The sequence below is a fragment of the Temnothorax longispinosus genome, unplaced genomic scaffold (assembly GCF_030848805.1).
Source record: "Temnothorax longispinosus isolate EJ_2023e unplaced genomic scaffold, Tlon_JGU_v1 HiC_scaffold_28, whole genome shotgun sequence".
Lineage (NCBI taxonomy): Eukaryota > Metazoa > Arthropoda > Insecta > Hymenoptera > Formicidae > Temnothorax > Temnothorax longispinosus.
The window spans coordinates 232276-254389 of NW_027270100.1; the positions used below are offsets into that span (position 1 = coordinate 232276).

A 22114-nucleotide genomic window follows, 5' to 3' on the forward strand; every position below is an offset into this window, starting at 1 on the left:
GACCGAGCATCAACCCTGCACACGTACACTGCGGCTCAGCGGAGCAACACACACACACACACACACACACACACACACACACACACACACACACACACACACACACACACACACACCGACACTTACCCCCTCCATCAAACTGTATTGTGAATGGTGAGAATAAAGAACTTTATGTAAAACCCACCACTGTCTCCACGTTTTCTCACCCTTGTCACGTCTGACGGTATAATCACCGCTATATTCCAGCCGCATAAATTTTTTCGATTTCCATCCTAATTGCACAGCACCTGAAAACAATATAAGAATAAATAATCACACCTTAACTTAACTGTCACAACAATCACTCAGCTGATGCGAGCACGCGTTCTTAAAGTAGTAGACACAAGCCTAGAGAACATGGCTGCCTTAAGGTACCCTTTCAAGCTTAAGCCCCATTTTTATGAATCACACTATAAACTTTTGGACAATTGCTTGTTTAAGATTCCCCAGCATCACTAAAATTGATCGTAAATGAATATTACCAGCTTTATGAGATCCTTTATGCAATATAAATTCAGTTTGACACGCGGACCTAACGAAAATAAATGCATGTTCCGTAAGAATAAACTAAGAAAATTAAAATAAAATATAAATAAATAAATTAAAAACAGATTATTCATAAAAACGTAACCTTTTGTGCCTAAAGAATATTATCATGCTAAAATAATAATTACCTCATTAGCATTTTTTCAAACATGATTGTTATAAACAATTAAATTATATTATTAACAGACCTAGTTAGTATGACTACTGGAACTATCACAAAAAGTCAAACAACTTTTGATTATAAACCATTGTTGGATCTCTCAAAATAAACTAATTAACAATAAAATTTATCATAAAAATATTATTAAAGATAATGAATAAAATCACTGCAGACACTCGGCAGAGCATGTCAAATAACCTCACAAAAACCCCCACATCATATCTCTTCTTAATTCCGAGATATAATTAAAAATTATGGAACAAAAATTTTAAACAACCTAAAATAATGCCCTTAATTATCTGAACACAACAAAAGAAACCCCATCTTTTTATCTCTTACCGTTCTCGAGTTATAAATTATTAAAGTTTCACGTCCGCCATTTTGAATTTCTTATCCTTTAGACTTACAAAGACCAAATCACTTTTACATTAATATTTTAGTCTTTTATACATTTTAAAACCGAAAAATTTCATTTCTGAACGAAAATTTTGACACTTAATTATTATGATAAAAATGGAATCTCTCATACTCCTAAACACCAGTAACGTTAACGCCGATTTTTTATTTAAATTAATTAAACTAATAAGTAAGATTTAACGAAATTTATTAAAACTCTTCATTTGCCCTTCTTCAACGCTCCGAGAAGCTTTCTATTTTCACCAGGGCGCCGCGCCCTAGCGAAAAACGAAGCACGAAGGAAACGGAAATTGAGACATTGGAGCGTTAAACTGTTTGCGAAAACCCGTACAAATTTTGACCGCGCACGTAAACTCTGCATCAGTACACCTACGAAAAATGATAATAACTTTTATTTCTGCAATTGTTTATTTACGAAACATTTATAACAATAAAATAAAGTGGCTCTTAAAAAATTATTTCATTGTAGAATTAAAACCGTACGACTAAGGAGAGCTTAACAATATCAATATGTAAATTAAAAAATACCAATTTATTTAATTAATAATTTGTTATTAACAAATACATATATTAACAATAAAATTTTCCAATGCTATATTATACTTTAGTGAAAGTTCTGCAATATGTTTCCTATACACTCCCATCAAATTCCCAACCATTCGCGAGATATAAAAATAATAAAAATCTTATTATATACATATATATAAACAATTTAATTTCATTGATTTTCCGTACTAATGAGAATGCTGACCACTCCTACCTGCATGATACATTAACATGATATTAGAATCATTATTAGGTACCACTGCTAAAATCACTTTTATTAATATTATTATTATTAACAAAATATATATATATACTTACTAAAATTAATATAAATCTCGAGCGTCAAACGCTGAAGCGCCACTCACGAACCTGAGAAAGATAGAATTGTACATGCGTAGCATAAGGAACGCGAATCCGAGCGAGATGCGAGTATTGTACGATCTGAAAGAGAGAAAGAGAGAGTCAGATATACTATAGTAACTGTTAGACGAAAAGAGCAATATCTTTTATACTTTAGACATGCTAATAATGACTTTAATTGTACTATTGAATTATTCTACCCTATGTAAAGTATGTCTAAAGAAAATTTAAATAATATTCAACATATATTTTCACATTTTAAAAATTCAAATATTAAAGATTTCTTATTTTTCTTTATAATAAAAGTCATATTGAAATTTCATAATGAAAGAAAGTATCGCTCTCAATACAAATCGCTGTTAGACTAGAGAATAAAAATAGAATTCAGACGAGTCACCTATATGACTCATTCGAGTGAATCTAGTCTTTGCATAGACCATATATGGACATGTCGAACCAGAGCGCAACGCATGACCATATAAGGTAATGAATTTCAAGATACCACCCTATGACTCATTGCTGGCAAGCGAGCCACACCACTAGAAGTAGACTCACATCCGCTAGACAACGCCTTATGACTCATTGTAACGAGGTGCGGTCACCTCCCACTACCGTTTCCAAAATTGTATAAAAGCGGAATCTTTCACCCTCTCGACGGAGAGTGTGGAACGAGCCAGGAAAGGTCACATATCTTATACTTGTTCCATCCTCCCATATACGCCACTTGTATCGTAAAAGTTCTACAATAAATATCATACTCTTTTATATCAAAAGAAAGATAAAGATTATTGAATTACCTACCTTCGACGGATCCAAGGAGCCATAATCCACATCGCCGACCAACAGCTAATTATCCTGGGGTTTTACCTCCTTAACTGCAAGAAGAACCCATAAAATTTGATTTCGACGGAGACGTTCTGCCGGATCGAGCCACCTCGCATCACCCAGGACGTCACACCCTGGCCTGGCGAACGAATTCCGAGCGAGAAAACGCAATCGTTACATGGCGCTCGAACATCCGTGAGACACTGGTTCGTTCCTCCACCTAGCTCATGAAGAGCTGGATTTACCGGCTATCTAAAGCCGAGCTGACGGCCGAATTAGAAAGGCTAGAGATCGACTCCAGCAGCACGATTGATACTCTCCGACACAGACTCCGAGATTTTGTGGACGCTACTAGCCCGGAGTACAAATACTCCGTGAAGAAGGACGAGCCGGAGGACACAATGGCCGATGACCAGACGAACGACCGGCCCGACCCGGCGAAGGTCATGGATCAAATCCGGAAGTGGGGATGCCACTTCGACGGAAAGGACCCACTCGCGTTCCTAGAACGAGTGGACGAATTACGCCAGGGATACGGGTACTCCGGAGACCAGCTCCTACTGGGACTGCCGGAGCTGCTACGAGGAGATACTCTCCTCTGGTACCGGAATAATCAGGCGGCATGGGACTTCTGAAAGGATTTTCAAAAAGACTTCCGCAACCAGTTCTTACCCCGGCGCGGCGATACCGCGCGCAGCTGTCGCGAGAAATCTAGGGACGGTTTCAAAAACCTGACGAGCCTTTTCACAAGTACGCGACGGCTCTCCTGACGAGCATGCGACGAACCGGAGGATTTTCAGCGGACGACCAACTCGAACGGCTCTACGATAATATGAGCCCCAAGTATAAATATTACATCCGCCTGGATGACGTCACCAGTATGGGAGACCTGCACGCACGCGCCGCGGAATATAAAGCTATCGAAGAGCAAAACCGCGAGCGAAAGACAGAGCGAAAGGCCTCGGCCAACCACTCCGTCCGTTGCCAGTATAACGTAAAACCGGGAGGAGTGCTGCTGGCGATGTAAACAGCGCGGACACACCCGGCTAGACTGCAAACGGTCGGCCAAGAAGTTCTGCGTTCTGCTCTCGATGCGGCAAGGACGGCGTCCTCACCCGCGATTGCCATCCGACATCGGAAAACGCCGCACGGGCCGGGGGCGAAGCCGCCGCCATCCGGATTTCGCCACCGTCCGAGTAACCTACCAGCCGCGGCCGCACATCTCCGTCCGCATACGACACCGCGCTATGCGGGCGTTGATCGCTTTATTAATACGGACACCGCTCGCTACGCGGAGAACCTCGGATTCCCGATCCGACAGGAGACAAGCTCCGCTCATCTGGCAGACGGAGGTTCAACCACGATACTCGGGACCATGAGTGTGTTCGAAAATAAGTTTAGTTACTGCCAGTAAATCCAGTGCAGTTGGCAGCAGTGAAATTTACTGGTGCCGCGTTTCGTTTCTTCCATCAGTAAAACCAGTAAAACCAAGTGATCTCAAGTGATCCTAAAGATAATTTTAAAAAATTATGTGTGTTTAATTAATTGGTTCTTTGGTTATATTAGGCTAAGAATAAAAAGTGATCAGCAGCAGAGAGCAGAGAGAGAGCAATAATTATGGATAAATATATTTTACTCGACAATGTTATTTTCGAATCATCTACCAGTGACTCTTCGAGTGATAGCGATGACAATGAAGAGTTATTACATATTTTAATAAATAATAATGTAGATAATAACAGAAATCAAAGAAGAGTGCCAAAAATTAGAAATTATATGGAGCATGTTGTTGCACTATACACAAATATCGAATTTAAATCACACTTTAGGTTAATATATACGCTACACTTATACATAAAAATATATTGCATACATTTATTATTATATATTTGTGTTAATTAATAATAATACATGTCTTTTATTACAGAATGGAACGTAATACGTTTAATTTTTTACTACATTTAATTGGACCAATGTTAGATAATATTCCATTTCAAGGAAGAGAACAAATTGATATCACAAAACAAATATTAATTACTATTTATGTCTTGGCAACACCAGATTCGTATCGCTCCATAAGTGAACGATTTAATGTGTCCAAATCAACTGCGTGGTTTACTGTAAAGAGGGTAGTTCGAGCAATATACAGTATTCGCAATCAGTTTATTAGATGGCCTACTTATGAAGAAGCTGAAAATACTTGGACAAACATTCAGAGATTATATGGATTTCCTAAAGTTGTGGGCATTATAGATGGAACGCACATAAACATTCCTCGGCCGAAAGAAGATGGCAAAAGTTACATAAACAGAAAAGGCAGATTTTCTGTACAGTTACAAGTAAGAATAAAAATGTTACTTATCATATTTTTATATCAAGAGATAATAAATGTATATTAGTAAATATATATTATAAAATTTGATGTATTTTAATTAAACAATTATTAGTAAACTGTTGTGTACAATAAATTGCGGTTTTTTTTAGGTAATATGCAAAAGTGATTCCTTTACTCACGTATTTGCTGGAATGCCAGGATGTGTGCATGATATGCGCGTGTTTCTTTATTCCGGAGTGCAACAATATTGCACTCCACAGTATTTTCTTGACAATAGTCATTTATTAGGCGATGCGGCATATAATATCCAAAAAAATGTTATGGTGCCATTCCATGATAATGGTCATTTAACTAGAGAACAAAAAAATTTAATCATCGCTTGTCATCTGCTCGAATAAGTGTGGAAAGATCAATAGGACTATTAAAAGGACGATGGCGATATTTATTAGATAAATTGCCTATGACAAGAACAAATTTAATTCCTTATTATATTATTACTTGTTGCGTATTGCATAACATATGTTTGTTACGGAATGATCGTATTGAAATTCCTATTATTGTTCCTGAACAATTGCATGAAATGGCACCACTAGGCATTACTAATGCCTTGAAGGAAGAAGGGAATTTTAAAAGAAACAGATTGATGGAAATAATTAGTAATGATGATTTTGAAAGAAGGAATAATTGAGATTTGTAGGTACAAAATGATATGTGTGATGGTAAATGATAACAGTAAATCCAGTTGTTCAAGCATAAGAAATATACTGTAGTTTTTAATAACATTATTGAAAATATACTTTACGATAATACTATTCTACGATATTACTGACTCTGAAAACATTTCAGACACGCCAGATACAGATGAAATATTGTATAATACACAAATTTGTCTTTTTGTAATAGTAAATAAAATATATGTGTTGCATATAATATGTAATAATTTCGTTTTCTATCCTTTATTTTAAATAATTAACACAAAAACATACTTTATTTATATGTTTTTATTCACATATAATTATAATATACTTTATAAATCATATATTATAACTCTAAACATAAAATAGAATTATAAAAATAATAAACACATGAGTATTTTTAATAATTTTATGAATATACATTTATATTTTTTTTGTTTAACATAATATTATAAAGATATACGAGGAATCTTATCATAAAACTTATACTTATAATGATCACAAAACTTGGGCTTAAAAATAAATGAACACAATACTTTTATTACACCATATATATATATGTATATAAACTCATTTGAGTTGTTAGATATAGAACATAATAATCTCTACTATAGTATTTGGTACAACATCACAGTGTGTAAAGCACACTTCAACCTGGGGCCTTATTCTCGACAAATATGGCATACAATATTTTAGGAATGTCATTAGAAAATCACACTTTGCAAGTGTGCTATTGGTTGCAGAGTTTTATTCATGGCATATCGTATGCGATATTTTTCAAGAATAGGGACCCTGAATATAATACTCTCTTACTAAATTAAAAAATAACGATAGAAACAAAAAAACGTATTTTTTCTGAGAAAATAAATAATAAAGAATTACTATATTAGTCTTTAAAATTATAGTGTAAGTAAACTTCTTAAAACGTTTAAATATTTAAAAGTGTATGTGTGTAACATTTTAATACTTTTAATAATACTCCTAAGCTTTTAATGGATTTTGCAGGTACGTTCACATTTCCTCTTCATGTATGTACACACATTACTGTTTCTGTTTTTCAAACGCTTCTTTTATTTCTCTTAATATTTGTAACTTTGTGTCTCTGTAATTGGCAGTTTCTAGTCTTTTTAATCTTTTCTCTTCTAATGAATCCTTCAAGTATTTCGCTCTTGCTTCAGTCAAGGATATCTTTCTTTGCCCTATATACGAAAGTAGTTAAATAATAGAAAAGTATACACATGATGAATAAAGAAATATTTTGTATAGTTACTTACTAAATGGTGATTCATTTTCATTATTGCTGTCAGTTAGTGGTGAATGTTCAGAGTCTTTAATATTTGATCCTGCTACGGATAATGGTTTTATCCAATGTTGCTTTTGAAAAATGTCATCTAACACCTAAAACATAAATATTGTGTGTATATTATGTATTATATATAAAATTATTTATATATTAATGAAGAACTGTTTAAGTCTTTAACTATTTTTATTTTGTACTACATAACATTTTAATAATAATATATACAAAAGCGATGTGACAGTTTTAAAATTGTAACTACTATTATGTTAATATATTACATCTAAATATATCCAGTCTTTCTTATCATTCCCACTTTGAGCATTATGGTCAACAATTTGACGATATCGTCGCTTTAATGCATCCATTTTATTATGGCACTGACTGCCTGTAAAGTTATATTTTTTTCTTTCATGCGTTGAGCAATTTCTATCCACATTTTTTTATGAGAACCTTTTTCCATCATATATAATTTTTCTTTATATAAAGATACTAGAAGAAGTGTAGCTTCATGTCCCCATTTTTCTTTAATTACTTCTAAAATGGAAAAAGTAATTGTTATATTTCTGTCACTTGTTTCGACATTATTATTACTTATACTTACCTGTATCTGGAGTGTCTGAAATATTTTCAGTCAGAAGTAGAAAGTATATTTTCGTCATTAACAGTGTCATTAAGAACTGCAGCATTTGTTATGTTTGAGCAACTAGGTGTACTGTTATCATTTGCCATTACATTTACAGGTGAAGCAGAACCAGCAGAACTATGTGTACTTTTAGAATTAAGTGCCTTTTTTGCTTTTTGTAACAATGTAGTAGCAAATAACATGTCTGTATAAAAAATGGTAACATACATATAAGAAGATAATCATCGCAATAACCTTTATTTTTTGTAACATCTAAAATGTTATATTAATAAATGAATGCTATTATGTAAAATATGGATTATTATAATAAACTTATACCTTTATGAGCACGATTATACATTTCTCTTCTTACTTTTACAACATATTGTGTATTTGTTGCTTCATCGAGTAATTTTAAATCAAGTAATTCTTGGTTATTGTTGCATTCATGTAGAGGCATATTTTCAGATTGCACAGATCTCTTCATTTCTTTTTGTAGCGCCAAAAAACCGATTAAACATACAATTTTTTACAAACAGATTATCTTTAGGATTTAGGATCACTTGGGATTACTTTGGATTACTTCAGCTATGTTTGGCTATGTTTTGCTGGTTTTACTGATGGGAGAAACGAAACGCGGCACCAGTAAATTTCACTGCTGCCAACTGCACTGGATTTACTGGCAGTAAATAAACTTATTTTCGAACACACTCCATGACGCTCCCGGTGAAGATTGGCCGGAAGATGCTCGAGCATGACTTCCTAATCATGCCATCGCTACAGGGCGCCGTACCCATCGGCGTTGACTTGTGGGCCCGGACCGGAATCGTGCTACGGGCGACCGTACCGCGCAAAGACGCACAGACCTCCGTATGCGGAGCCGTAGCCCAAGGACTGGCCTCCCGAACCCCCGACAAGGAACGTCGCCTCCAGGAATTTCTAGCCAAGGAACTCGCCCTATTCGAGGGCATCCACGGTCCGACCGACCGAATATCGCACCATATCCGGGTCAAGACCGACCGACCCATTAAGCAGCGATACCGACCCAGGAACCCGGCCATGCAGGCAGTTATCGACCGGGAGAAGATGGAACGAGAAGGCGTAATTGAGCCTTCCCACGGAGCGTGGAGCTCACCCATTGTGCTGGTCCGAAAGAAAGACGGGACGTACCGATTCTGCATTGACTTCCGGCAAGTGAACGGAGTCACAGAAAAGGGCGCGTACTCTCTACCGCAAGTAATGGCCACTTTGGATAAGCTTCGGGGAGCCCGTTATCTGTCAACACTAGACTTGAAGAATGGGTATTGGCAGATACCACTAGCGCCCGATAGCCGGCCAGTCACCGCCTTTATGGTACCAGGAAAAGGCCTTATGCAATTTCGGGTAATGCCGTTTGGCCTTCACTCCGCACCGGCTACCTTCCAGAGGCTACTCGACGAAATACTGGGGCCGGAACTAGTCCCCACACGTCTTCGTATACCTGGACGACATCGTCGTGGTCAGCCGCACCTTTGAGGAGCACCTCCGGTTACTGGACGAAGTGTTCCGCCGCCTCCGAGAGGCTAGGCTCCGCCTGAACCCGGAGAAGTGTCACTTCTGCCGAGACCAACTCCGACACTTGGGCCACGTTGGACCGTTATGGCCTCCGGACCGACCCGGACAAGGTAAGCGCGATGGCGCGATGGCCAGCACCGACAACCGTACGTAAGGTACAATTCCTAGGCATGGCCTCGTGGTACCGGCGATTCGTGGCCAATTTCTCAACGGTAGCCGCCTCGCTCACGCGCCTGACCAAGAAGGGGGTGAAGTGGGCCTGGGGACCGGAGGAGGAAAGCGCCTTCGAGCGCCTGAAAGAGGCATTGACCTCCGCCCCCGTACTGGCCTGCCATGACTTCAACCGCCGGTTTGTGCTCCAGACGGACGCTAGCTCGTGCGGGTTGGGGGCTGTGCTGACCCAACACCAGGAAGATGGAGAGCGAGTACTAGCGTATGCCAGCCGAACGCTCAACAGCGCGGAGAAAAATTACAGCGCCACCGAGCTGGAGTGCCTCGCGATCGTCTGGGGCATCCGGAAAATGCGAGGATACCTCGAAGGGTATTCCTTCACCGTGGTGACCGACCATCAGTCCCTCCGGTGGCTGCAACGCCTGAAAGAACCCACCGGTCGGCTGAGCCGGTGGCTGTTCGAACTACAACAGTACGACTTTGACGTACGATACCGGAAGGGCAGCCTCAATAAGGTCGCAGACGCGCTCTCACGCCAACCAGAGGTGTGCGGGGCGCAGGCCGCCCGAAATTTCCAGTGGTACCGGCGGGTCCTGAATGGCGTGAAGCAGCGCCCCACCGAGTTTCCCGACTATCGCATCTAGAATGGGCGACTGTATCGCCACTTACTACACGACGTGGATTTTCGGGAGGTCGACCCGACGGAGCAATGGAGGCAGTGCGTTCCGAAGGAGGAGCGGGCCCCGACCCTGCAGCGACACCACGAGGACCCCACGGCGGGCCACTTCGGGGTCGCTAAAACCATAGCCCGCATGGCCCGATTGTTCTATTGGCGGGGGATGTTCCAAGACATCACCCGCTATGTCCGGCAGTGCTCGACGTGCCTGGCGCACAAGGCACCTACGACCAAGCCGGCCGGGAACCTCCACACGGCATCCGTCACCGAGCCCTGGCGGCAAGTAACCCTAGATCTCGTCGGCCCGCTGCCCCGATCCACCCAGGGCTACGCCTGACTATTAGTTATGCAGGACCGATTCTCGAAGTGGGTCGAGCTTAAGCCCCTACGCCAGGCTACCGCTCCCGCCGTTACTATGGCAATCCACGACCGGGTCGTATACCAGCACGGGTGCCCCGACCAGATCATTTCCGACAACGGGACGCAATTAAAATCGGACCAACTCGAGGGAGTCTTACGGGCATTCCAGATCGAGCACCGAACTACCTCCGTGAGAGCACCCCACTGCAACCCGGTCGAGCGCACCAACCGGACACTGAAAACCATGGTCGCTCAGTATGTCGGAAAGAACCATCGGCATTAGGACGAACACCTCTCGCCGCTGCAGTTCGCGTATAACACCGCCCGATACGAGGCCACCGGGTACACCCCGGCGTACCTCGACCATGGACGGGAGCTCGCCCTTCCACACCCGGAGGACCGCCGCCTTGCAGCAAATGCGGCCCCTCACCAGACCCGACGCCGGCTGGAGGAAGCCTACGAGGTGGTACGGGTCAACCTGGCCCGAGCCTTCCAACGGCAAGAGGCCCAATACAACCTGAGGCGACGAGATTGGCGACCTCGCGTCGGAGACCTGGTTTGGAAAAGGGAGTATCCGCTTTCGAAGAAGGCTACGGGCTTCAACGCCAAGCTAGCCCCCCGCTTTACCGACCCGCTCGAGGTAAGGAAGAGTATCTCGCCCGTCATAGTCGACTTGCGCGACACCCGGGGACGTTGGCACAGACACGTGCACGTGCAGGATCTCAAAAACGCGCCGGAACCTCGCGCCCTGTGCCAACAAACGCGCACGTAAACACCGTCCGAAGCGTTCCCGCGAACAATGGCCCCCGCATTCCTAAGTCGGAAAAAAGCGAAAAGAAGAAAAAGACTGCTACCGGTATATAAGCCGGCGACGCGAAAAGCTCTTCAGTCGTCTTCCGATAATGAGCCACCGATAACGAGCTCGTTAACATGGATCGACGCGCGAAACTCCAGGAGCTTTTTGGGGACATCGACGACCTGGACAATTTATGGAGGAGCCGATCGACGCCGGGCCGACTACCAGTTCAGCTGACGTCCCCCGCAGCCAGGCCCCAGTGTGGGGACTCGAATTCAGCGGGGTGACGCCGAGACTCGTCGCCGCGCCGCCATCTTCCTCAAGGAGGTGCGGGACACCGGACCAGGCGGCCGCCAGCCGCCCGCGTAAGGGCGAACCTGCGACCGACAGAGCGCGAGCGGAACCTCGACCGGCCCCCAGCAAGGTCGCCACCGGACACGTCAGCCACCAGGCCGCACCAACAATGGCCCCGACGACCCAGGCCGCCCAACGCCTGAGAGACCGGCCACGAGACCAGCCTCCGGGCCAGCCATCCTCGGACCCGTCCAGTAACCCGGCCACACGGCCACCCGTCCCAACGCGGCCCCTACCCCGCCACCCCGTCCACGGGCCTCGGGAAGCAACGCCAGGAAGGACCGACTGCCACGGACCACCGTCGGAGCGCGGGTGACCGCCACCGGGACGCTGAACAACCCGCCAGCCTGCGCCGCCGTCACGCCAGGTCGCCCCTCTCTGACCACGGCCCAACCATCCGGTCTATCAAGCTCCTGCCCACCCCCGACCCTCGAGATAGCCCACATCTCAGCCACCTCCCTCTTGCGCGACCAGGTTTGGATCCCGCTACCCACTGGCGAAAGAGTAGCGGTTCCCTGTTCGGCCATGGTACGCAACCGCAAATACCGCGCCCGTGTTGGCGGCTCCCGATGGGTCCTGCGGTTCGACCCACGGGGCAACCTGACGTCGTGCCAACGCCGATAGGCTAAGACGTGTTGTAGTAGTATAACCGTAGATAGCAATAAATAAGCAAGTAAAACATGGAACATATGTCTGCGTATTTCCTCTTTTAACGAGGGGGGGGGGGTGATGTGACGATACGCGTATTCGTCACTAGCGCTACGGCCCTGGCGGCCACCGAGCGCCTATTCAGCGTGCACTCTTGGGCCCGAGCGGTGGGGCAGCCCCCACCGCCCTCACTCGGGGTATAAATAGGGGACTCGAGCCGACTCGAATCACCAGTCCTGTCCTCATCCCGATCCTGACACGACCGCTCTCCGAGACCGTTTCACCAGGTTGGGCGCTCCCAACGACTTCCTCCGTACAGAGAACGGGCGCTCCCGTTCTCACCTGGGCGCTCCCAGGGTACGGGTCTCCCCAGCTGGGTGCTCCCGGTATTACCTGCCCTTTCCTGCTTCCGGGTCGGGCGCTTCCGACCCTTTCCGCCGTACGGAAGACGGGCGCTCCCGTCTTCAAGCCGGGCGCTCCCGGTGTACGGGCCGCTCGGTCGGGTGCCCCCGACTGAGCTCTTGACCATCCGACCTGTCCGCGAATCCGTAAGGCAACCGTGCCTCCGTAAGGCAACCGTGCCTCCGTACCTGTCCGCGAATCCGTAAAGAACCGTGCCTCCGTATTTGCCCGCGAATCTGTCAGGCAACCGCGCTTCCGCGCCTGCCCGCGAGTCCGTTTCTGTCCGACCGAGCATCAACCCTGCACACGTACACTGCGGCTCAGCGGAGCAACACACATACACACACAGGGTGCGTTCCGTTTCACGCATGGATCGCATGAAAAGCTTGGAAATCGTTCCGTTTCACTCCATGCGCAATTCATGCGCGCATGAGAATTTCTCCCACCATACCACCACTCAGCGCATAAGAACGCATGAACTGCCTCAGCTCTCGAAGTGAGGCAGCCGATGCGTGGTCCATGCGTATGCGTTTCATGCGTTTTATGCGCGAAATGGAACGCAGCGTTGTTCGGATAGAATAAAGTTTTCCCATAATTGTATACCATGGCTAATGAAAAAGAGCTACAAGTATTCGTAAACGATGAATTATGGACACTTAACGTATCCGCAATTGAATTCTTAGCAGCAACGACTGGCAGTAAGTATTAATATAAAAAATTTTAATTCTAACCTCAAATTTCATGATTCTTTAAAACAATGTATTTATTTCAAATACTCATTAAATTTTACTTTTACAAGCTGTAAGGCTGGGTCTACAAAAAGTGTAGTGGGCCTTAAGCCGTAAGAAATTAACCAATTACATTTATTATTTATTAATATTCAGTATTTTATATATGAGGAAATATGTCCTGTATATACATACAAATAATATATACAGGACAGGATTTATTTATATACAGGATTTCTTTATATATAACTTATTAAATTCCAATCAAAAATAACACTGATCTTTGTAAGATGCCCTGTGAATAATTAAAGTTTTGCTTTCTTTTACTAGTTGAAGACATTATCAAGCTATTAATAGAAAGAGAAAGAGAAAAAAGAAGTATGGCAATAATCGAACAACTAGAGCAACATTCCTTAGAAGGTTACCAACCTGTGGATGCATCTGAAATAAACAACGAACAGCCTGTGGATGCATATGAAATAAACAACGAACAGCCTGTGGATGCATCTGAGATAAACAACGAAGTTATAAATAAGAAAGAGTCCTTTACATGGCCAGATAAAGCAGTCCTTTTATTACTCGAGATCTATCGAAATAAAGAATTATGAGAAGCTGAGCTTTGAACGAGCGATGTGCTCCCGCCCTTCGAGAGGGCAGCTCCGGTGTGGCGCGCGCCTCGGGGCGCCACGCGTACGTGCGGTCGTTCGGTCGTTGTGTGAACACACAAGAGCCTCGGCCACCGTTGTGTTCAGACGTGTTGGTTACGGTTTAGTTACAGAGTGTGATATACTTATATATAATAAAGACAGTATTCAGAGTGCATAAAGATCAAGATTGTTGTGTACCCTGCCCATCTCACCACATTTCAAGTCGTCTCTGATTATATATCTAATAGGTTATGGGACCAGGGCATGATTCCTCTGCGTGAGGAACGTAGCACGAAAGTGTATATACGAAGTGTGTGAGACGCCGGCGAAGGGCATAGAAAGAGATAGAAGCATCTAGAAGATTAGAGGGTGAGTAAATAATATTACTTTTTGCTGACGAGCAAAACGAGAGAATTCTCAGTTAATAAGAACGTTCGATAAATGCCGTTAGAAGTTAGGAGACAAATTCTTTTTGTCTTGTGAGAGATAGAGATAAAGGTAATAGTGGTAATAAGAGAATTAGAGAATAGATGTGTAAAGTGTAATAAAGAAGTAGAGAATGATGAAGGAAAAAGAGATAAAAAGATGCCGCTTGGTAGCAAGTCGGCGACGTGCGCGTGCAAGTCCGATCGTGAACGGCGAGAGTCATTTCTTTTGGCGCGCGGAAATCCGATCGTGAGAGACGAGAGTCATTTTTTGGCGCGCGGAACTTGTTGCCGGGCGCGCACAAACACATAATCGATTTCGACTAACAACACAGCATCGATGCTAGATGGCTAGATTACGATACATGTAAATGTATGCGTATGCTAGATGGCTAGATTGCGATACATGTATATGTATGTGTATGCGTATGTATAAAAACTCTATATGACTCTATATGAGTTTTTTTTTTTTGAAATCGATATGTATCGGGTCGGTAATTGAGCATGACTTGCTGTGCGGTGTAGCTTGGTTACTGTTTAGGGAAGCTGCGTAAATTTGTATGGGCCCCGTGCGTGTGCGTGATCAACCCAAGCTCCCATAGATCTTTTCAGCAGTGCTGGGGATCGCAACGGACAGTGGTGTGCGCGTGCGGATAGCCCTGCAGAGGCGCGTGGTTTTCTCGCTTTGGGGTTATTGTGAATTGCAGTGCGTTCTATATAGCCTCATAAGCATTAAATTTTTATCGCTGAAAGAGATCTAGTGATAGAAATTGTAAATTATTATTTGTCAATACGAATGTTGGTTTATCTTGTCAAAAGAGAAATGCTAATGTTCGATTGAAATTTAAATCCCGATCTAGATGGAAAAAGAGACAGAGAATCTTTCGGTGGAGAAAGAAGGCCAAGATGCGCTAGTTGACTACGACAGCGATAGCAGCATTATCACGGTAATAGAAAGAGAAAGAGATAGCGAGGAGACAGTAAAAAACTTAGAGAAAGAAAAAGTTAAACTTAGACGTTTAGAGGTAAATAATGAAAATACGCAAAGTTCAGTACAGAATGATATAACAACGGTTAAAGAATTAGAAGTAGAATCTAGAAAGAGAAAATTAGATGAAACAAGAGTTTGTTCCGCCGGAAAAGATAGAAGTTTAGAGACAATTAAAAGCACTATAGAGGCAGAACTAAACAATCAAAGGTTGCATATTAGAAGAGAATATAAGCTGACGCAAAAATCTAACTTTGATCTTTGGATGGATTATTTAAAATCCGAATTAATGAATAACGATTTATTAGATGTAATAGATTCAAACATTGAAAGTCCAGAAAATCTTTCCGAATTAAAAGTTGCTAAGAGAAAAAGTCTAGTTAGAGATATAATAATCAATCATTTAGATGAAAATTATTATAAAAGGATTTTACATGAGAAAGATCCAAAAGAAATTTTGAAGAAATTAAGAGGATATAAAAAGAGTGAAGTAAACGTTACTCATGTATCGGTACGAGCTAGACTCTATCAAATTAAAATGAGAAAAGACGAAAAAATAAGTGATTTTTGTGAACGCTTCGATTCAATAATTAGAGAAAATGAATCATGTGAAGATGCGGTACCCCTCGCAGAACAAGAGATTAGATCTGCATTTTATCAGGCTGTGTCAATTAATGTACCAGAGCTGAGGAATGTAGATTTAATTAGAAGACAAACTAATCTTAAAGAAATGAACATATATATGAAATAAAGTCTTTTATGATGCAATTAGAAGCAGAGACTAAAAACGAGAATAGAGAAAAATTAGAGAAACCCGAAGTCAGGGTACAGAGGGCTGCTGCAGAAGAGAACATGAAACAAGTGAAGTGCTACAGATGCAACCGAATGGGTCATATGGCGAAGGACTGTCCACTGATAGAATCTGGTGCCTGGTTTTGTTACAACTGCCAGGAAGTTAGAGGCCACAAGGGTGACAGCTGTCCTAATGCCGGAGCCCAGGCGAACAAATTTAGAGGAAAAAGGTATACAAATAAAACCGTTAATAAAAATGTAAAGATAGAGTTATTAAATGCGCGAATATAAAAATGAGCTTGCAAACATTTCAATAGATGGTAAAGAAGATCTTTCGCTAATAACGAATGAAAAAGAAAAGAGAGTCATTAAATTAACAAATGTAATTTGCAGCAAAGGAAGTATCCAAAAATTTAAGAAAGTTGGCTGATGCAGGGTTCAGTATTTATTTAGATGATAAGGTGTTTAAAATTTACAATAAACTGACAAATAAAATAGTTTTTAAAGGAATTTACAGATGTAAAGCAGAAATTGTTCCACATAGTGAGCTTCCTGAACAATCGCAAGCAAACATTCAGACCAATGAATTATCAATTTCGGAGGGAGAGTTAGATGAGAGGGATAATGTTGGCTCTGCGATTGGGAGGGAGAATGAAGGAGAGCTCACAAATGTAAACGAAAACAAAAATATAGAACACAACAATGCTGAACTCGAGCAAGTCATTAAGTTGGAGGATATACAGACAATAGAGAATATAGAAGAAATGTGTGCTCAGTAATTGAAAAAGTAAAGAAACTAGAGAAAATAAATGAGGCGATGTTATGGCATGTTAGATTAGGTCATGCATCGTTAAACTATCTAAAACAATTACAAAAAGTAGAAAAGAGATTCCTAGCTTTATTAGGTCCTATTTTTGACAATTCTTTAGCCACTTTTTTATGTAAAATCCTTTAACGAGAAGAAAACCAAAAATCTTATCAATTTTTACAACTATACACAATTGTGTTTAACTTACATTATAAGGATTTAAATTACTTGTATTAACTATAATAATTATTAACTGTTCAAATAAAAACTTTTATTTTACGCTAAATATTTAAAACTAAAGGAAAAAAACAAAATCAGTAATTTTTGTTGCGCATTATTTTTAAAGATATTATTTTATTATTCAAAGACATTATAATATATACATAAGTATTTATTTTATTTTTAAAGCTACAAAAAATTACAGCTTTTTTAAATGTATCTCGTAATAATTGCTATAAATTATGGGTAACATTATATGTATATACAATGTTCTTTTAAGTCTTTGTACTTTATAATTATAAAGTATTTTTATCAAAATAAAATAACCTTATTTTGCCGTTTGAAATAAGTTTTTGTAACATATCCAATAACATATAAAAAACATATTCTTAATAAGTTTTAACAAAAAACTTCGTTCTATCTTATACATAGAAAATTATACTTGCAAGTGTAACTTTTAATACTTTTAGAAATAAGAACATTATTAAGTAATAATACGACTGTGTAAAATTATTAATTTTTAACTGATTATTTTGTATAACATTCATAGTTTTAACTATATACTGACATAAGAGGTTACATAAACACTACGTACACCAGTGTTACAGCGTTTATTATAATATCGTATGTCAGTAAATAAAAAATAGTAAGTATACGACAATAGTATGTTAAACAGGTGGGTTGATATTCAGACCTCTAAATGCTCTTTGAAATTGCCATGGTGCTTGAGTATGGCCAGTACGTGATATAAAGTACACTTTTAAATAATTACGTAAGCCCAAAGAATAAGATCCAGCTCTGTTAGGTCCTACTCTTGATAACTGTTTAAAATATTGTTCAGCCCTTATATTATGCCATCGATCTTCAAGACGTCTTTCCTCATGATCCTCTGAATGAAGCCATTCAGACCAAGAATATTGGTCACTGTTATTACCACTCATAGCAAAATTGTGCAAGCATACAAGTGCTTTACAAATCTTTTCTGCATTTTGTACTGAGCAACTAATTCTTCTATGTAGAATCCTCCAACGAGAAGTAAGAATACCAAAAGCGTTCTCTATACACAATCGTGCTCGACTTAATCGGTAATTAAATATTCGCTCTTCATTCGTTAACCTGTTTACCTTTTTTGGATAAGGACGCATTAGGTATGGTTTCAAAGGAAATGCTTCGTCAGCAACTATAATATAAGGAAATGGAATATCTCTTCCTGGTAAAGGTGTAGGTTCTGGTAAGTCTGCTGCATTGTTTTCTAAATCAGCAGCAAAGTTTGTCTTGCTCCATACACCACCATCACTTATGGATCTTAAAAGGAATTATATTTTTTGTTAAGCAGGACATCATACATATAATAGCTTTTTTAGATATAAATATATATAAATATAAATATACACACATATATATATAAGCTGTGTATGTATATATAAATAAAAGATATATTTACCAAATTGACCAATGTCAACCCAAGTGAATTTGTAATTGGCATCACACAAAGCCATAAGAACTATGCTAAAATATTTTTTATAGTTATAGAATTCCGATCCTGTGCATGGTGGTGCTTGTATTTCCATATGACGACCGTCAAGCGCTCCTATGCAATTTGGAAATTGCCACTTAAGTAAGAACTCCTCACTTTTCTTCTTCCATTCCTCAGAATTCAAAATAGGCAAAACAATAGGTTGAAGAGCTAGCCATATAGCATGGCACACTTCTGGTAAAATTTTGTGTACTATTGATCTTTCCACACGATATTCTAGATGTTTAGTTACAACACTATCCCCTTGAGCAAGATATCTGCAAAAGAAAAAAAACTATCAAGAGTGAATTAAAACAAGAGTAGTACTATCATTGATTTAATTTAACACTTACGTTAAAGTTATGACCAGTTTTATTTCAAGTGACAAAGGTTTTCGATTGCTGTACTTAGTAAGATATGGAGTTGTTAACTCCAGTAAAATTTTATACTGTTCTGGGCAAAGTCGCGTGTACATAAAAAATTCTTCGTGATCAGTTAATTTTATTTCGCGAAATAGGTTAGACACGAAACCTTGACGTTTCCTTCTATTGATTGGTCTCACCCACCAACGTCTGCTTTTGACTTTTTGTATCCGATACGTTAATATTTGAAGTACAATGCTTTGATGCCAATATAACATAAAATGTATTATAAGGTTTAATTTCTGTAAATCCATTTTTGACACGCACGCAGGCATATTTGAACGATTATGTACACTGTCTTGTTGGTGTTGTTGCAATCAATGCAGGATTGTCGAATCTAGAAAGTATACGCATCATCATTATAGTTATATACTATACGTGGATTAAAATTACATATAAATCTAACATATACAATCATACCTGATAAATATAGGTAACTTTGAGCCCATTATAAGTAATCGTAGGATAAGCAGGCTAACTGTAACAAGTGTGAGAGCAGTCAAACCTTTTGTACACTCGCCTGACCATGCAGGTTAAATTTTATTGCCACCAAAAGCTGACTTTAGTGCTAAGAAAATATCCCACGCCCTAACCTAAATAAAATTACAACCATTAGCATAATCTTATCATATAGAACACGTTCCACAGAATGAATGTAGTACATTGAATGAGTTTTACCTTCTGTACAATAAAATTTTCATACACCCTGTAGATCTTTTGCTTTTGGAACATTTAGTACATGTGATTAAAGCTGTCAGGTAAAATAAGGAGGACAAAGTTTCTACCCTACCAACTACACCTGTGACACGTGCAGCCGTATTTACCAATGACAATTATTTGTGATAATAATTAAAAAGTCTCTATTTTTGTTACATACTGCTTCTGTGTGTATAGAATGCACAGCAAAAAATAAAGATTACACAAAACTTGCTGCTTCTGGCAGAAACATCAAACAGATCCTGTAAGCACACTTTTGTGGCAGACTCCATATTCTCTTTCTCCATTGGTCCATCTTATGGTTATGTCTTACTGCCATTGTAGACAGTATGGTTTCAAGACTAAAATTTTTGTGACCTACGACTAAATATTACAGCCTTACAACCTTACTGCTACGGTCATTGTAGACGATGCTTAAGAGCAGAACTATCGTCAGGCGTACGGGATCACTTAGATACGCGAGAACAAACGGAAGGACGTAAAGCTGGTATACCAGTACGCGTACCATCATCCGTTCGGGGAAGTCTAAAAACGATGCAAGAAAGATATCAAGCGGCACGGTCTCGGTCTCTCAAAGAAAGTTTGAGAAACCAGACCGCTTTTTAACAGTGACCGGCACGCCACAGTCTCCGTCACGTAAGGAAACGTTTGTGGGCGGTCAAGTAAATGCGCGTCCAGCGTTAGCAGCAAAAATCTTTAACTTGGATGTAAAAGAACTGCCGGAGAGATCTACGGCAAAAGGAACGTTTCGGAAAACACCGAGCTTATGTAGGTGTACGTGAGTTCCAAAAAAGAGGCGTACTACCGTCGCCGTTACTTGCACGGTTAGGTGCGGAAAAAAAGCCAAGGCCGGAAAAACGTCGAGATAAGATGGTATGGACTGAAATCCCTGCGGAAGAAAGGTCGCCAGAGCTTACGGTACGGGTTTTAAGGCCGCGGTGTCACGGATCATGTAGCGACAGATCGAGAAGATATCCTTATCGAGGGAAAGATGGAAAGTGTACAAAAGGCTATCCAAAAAACGTTAGAGAGGAAACAGAAGCAACGGAGACGGGCGATCTCCGGTATCAAAGAAGGACGCGAGGGAAAAAATACAGAGTAAGAGGAAAAGAACGTACGACGCGCGGAGTAGTGCCCTCGTCGCCATATTTGTTACGGAACAATGCGCGGCACCGGACGTTGGAAATATGTTCCGCAGTAAAGAGTGTTGACGACTTCGACAAGTACATTCACAAAGGATTTGCGTGTGCTGCACGTAAGGTGCAAACAAGAGACGGAACGAGACTACGTAAAATAGATAAGGTAAATGCCGTCATGGATGCAAGCGATGTTGGCACACCAGAAGCACGGTGGAGACTGAACGGACATGAACGGTTTATGAAGTCTCCGACAGTACGAAGACTGGCAGTTCCGTTGCCTACGCGTCAACGGATATATTTCAAAGAGGGAACGGAAGAGCAAGCAGCACAAAGTGCGCAAAAAAGGGACACTACACTTACTGCATGGTTTAACGTGACGCAAGATGATGAAAGAACGAGACCGTTCGTCGACGCAGAGCGTGCGTCACACATGGTGTATGAAAAGAAAAAAGCAAACAGGAAACTACGTCAAAAAGGAACAGAAAAGATCCGTTCCAGATTCGATACAGTAAGCATAAAAGATACGGAAAGATATTATCTACGCGTACTTCTTCTACATATTAAGGGAACTAAATGTTACGAGACGTTGAGAACTGTCAACGGAGTTCTTTCGGAGACGTTCAAGGCGGCGACAAAAACAAGGACGTTGCGAAACGCAGATGATCACGGGGGCAAAACGCTAGAAGAAGTGAAAGAAAGTCAACGGCCTGCACAACGTAGAGAGCTCGTTGCTTATATTTGCATGTCACTGCAGAACACCTACAGATGTACCAACACTTTGGACGAAACATAAAGACGCCCGGCGTGAAGATTATGTACACAGAACGCGAGATACGTCAGAAAATATAGCTTAGACGTGTATCGCGGAACGACGGGAACTAGCTGTGTAAACTTCAACGTGCCAAAA

The 22114-nt window shown here is 41.0% G+C and overlaps 1 protein-coding gene and 2 pseudogenes across 1 annotated transcript; 1 reads left to right on the forward strand and 2 right to left on the reverse strand.

The window, feature by feature from the left end:
• The first annotated feature begins 4866 nt into the window (after positions 1-4866).
• LOC139824148 (uncharacterized) lies at positions 4867-5916 on the forward strand (annotated as a pseudogene).
• A 1048-nt stretch (positions 5917-6964) lies between these two features.
• Positions 6965-7882, reverse strand: LOC139824149 (uncharacterized; annotated as a pseudogene).
• A 9574-nt stretch (positions 7883-17456) lies between these two features.
• Positions 17457-20388, reverse strand: LOC139824165 (uncharacterized). Its single transcript, XM_071796656.1, has 5 exons — positions 20030-20388; positions 19772-19944; positions 19283-19688; positions 18858-19207; positions 17457-18719 (listed from the first exon to the last, which is right to left on the reverse strand). The coding sequence occupies exons 3-5, from the start codon at positions 19624-19626 to the stop codon at positions 18082-18084; spliced, it is 1332 nt and encodes a 443-aa protein (XP_071652757.1). The 5' UTR covers positions 19627-19688; positions 19772-19944; positions 20030-20388; the 3' UTR covers positions 17457-18081.
• Between the last annotated feature and the right edge of the window lie 1726 nt (positions 20389-22114).

Bases quoted from the DNA above. Each gene is read 5' to 3' on its own strand.
- LOC139824165 (XM_071796656.1), bottom strand. From the start codon at position 19,626: ATGCCTGCGTGCGTGTCAAAAATGGATTTACAGAAATTAAACCTTATA. The intron at 19,208-19,282 runs GTAAGTGTTAAA...TTTCTTTTGCAG, and splicing joins AAACTGGTCATAACTTTAAC to ATATCTTGCTCAAGGGGATA. The intron at 18,720-18,857 runs GTAAATATATCT...AATTCCTTTTAA, and splicing joins GGTTGACATTGGTCAATTTG to GATCCATAAGTGATGGTGGT.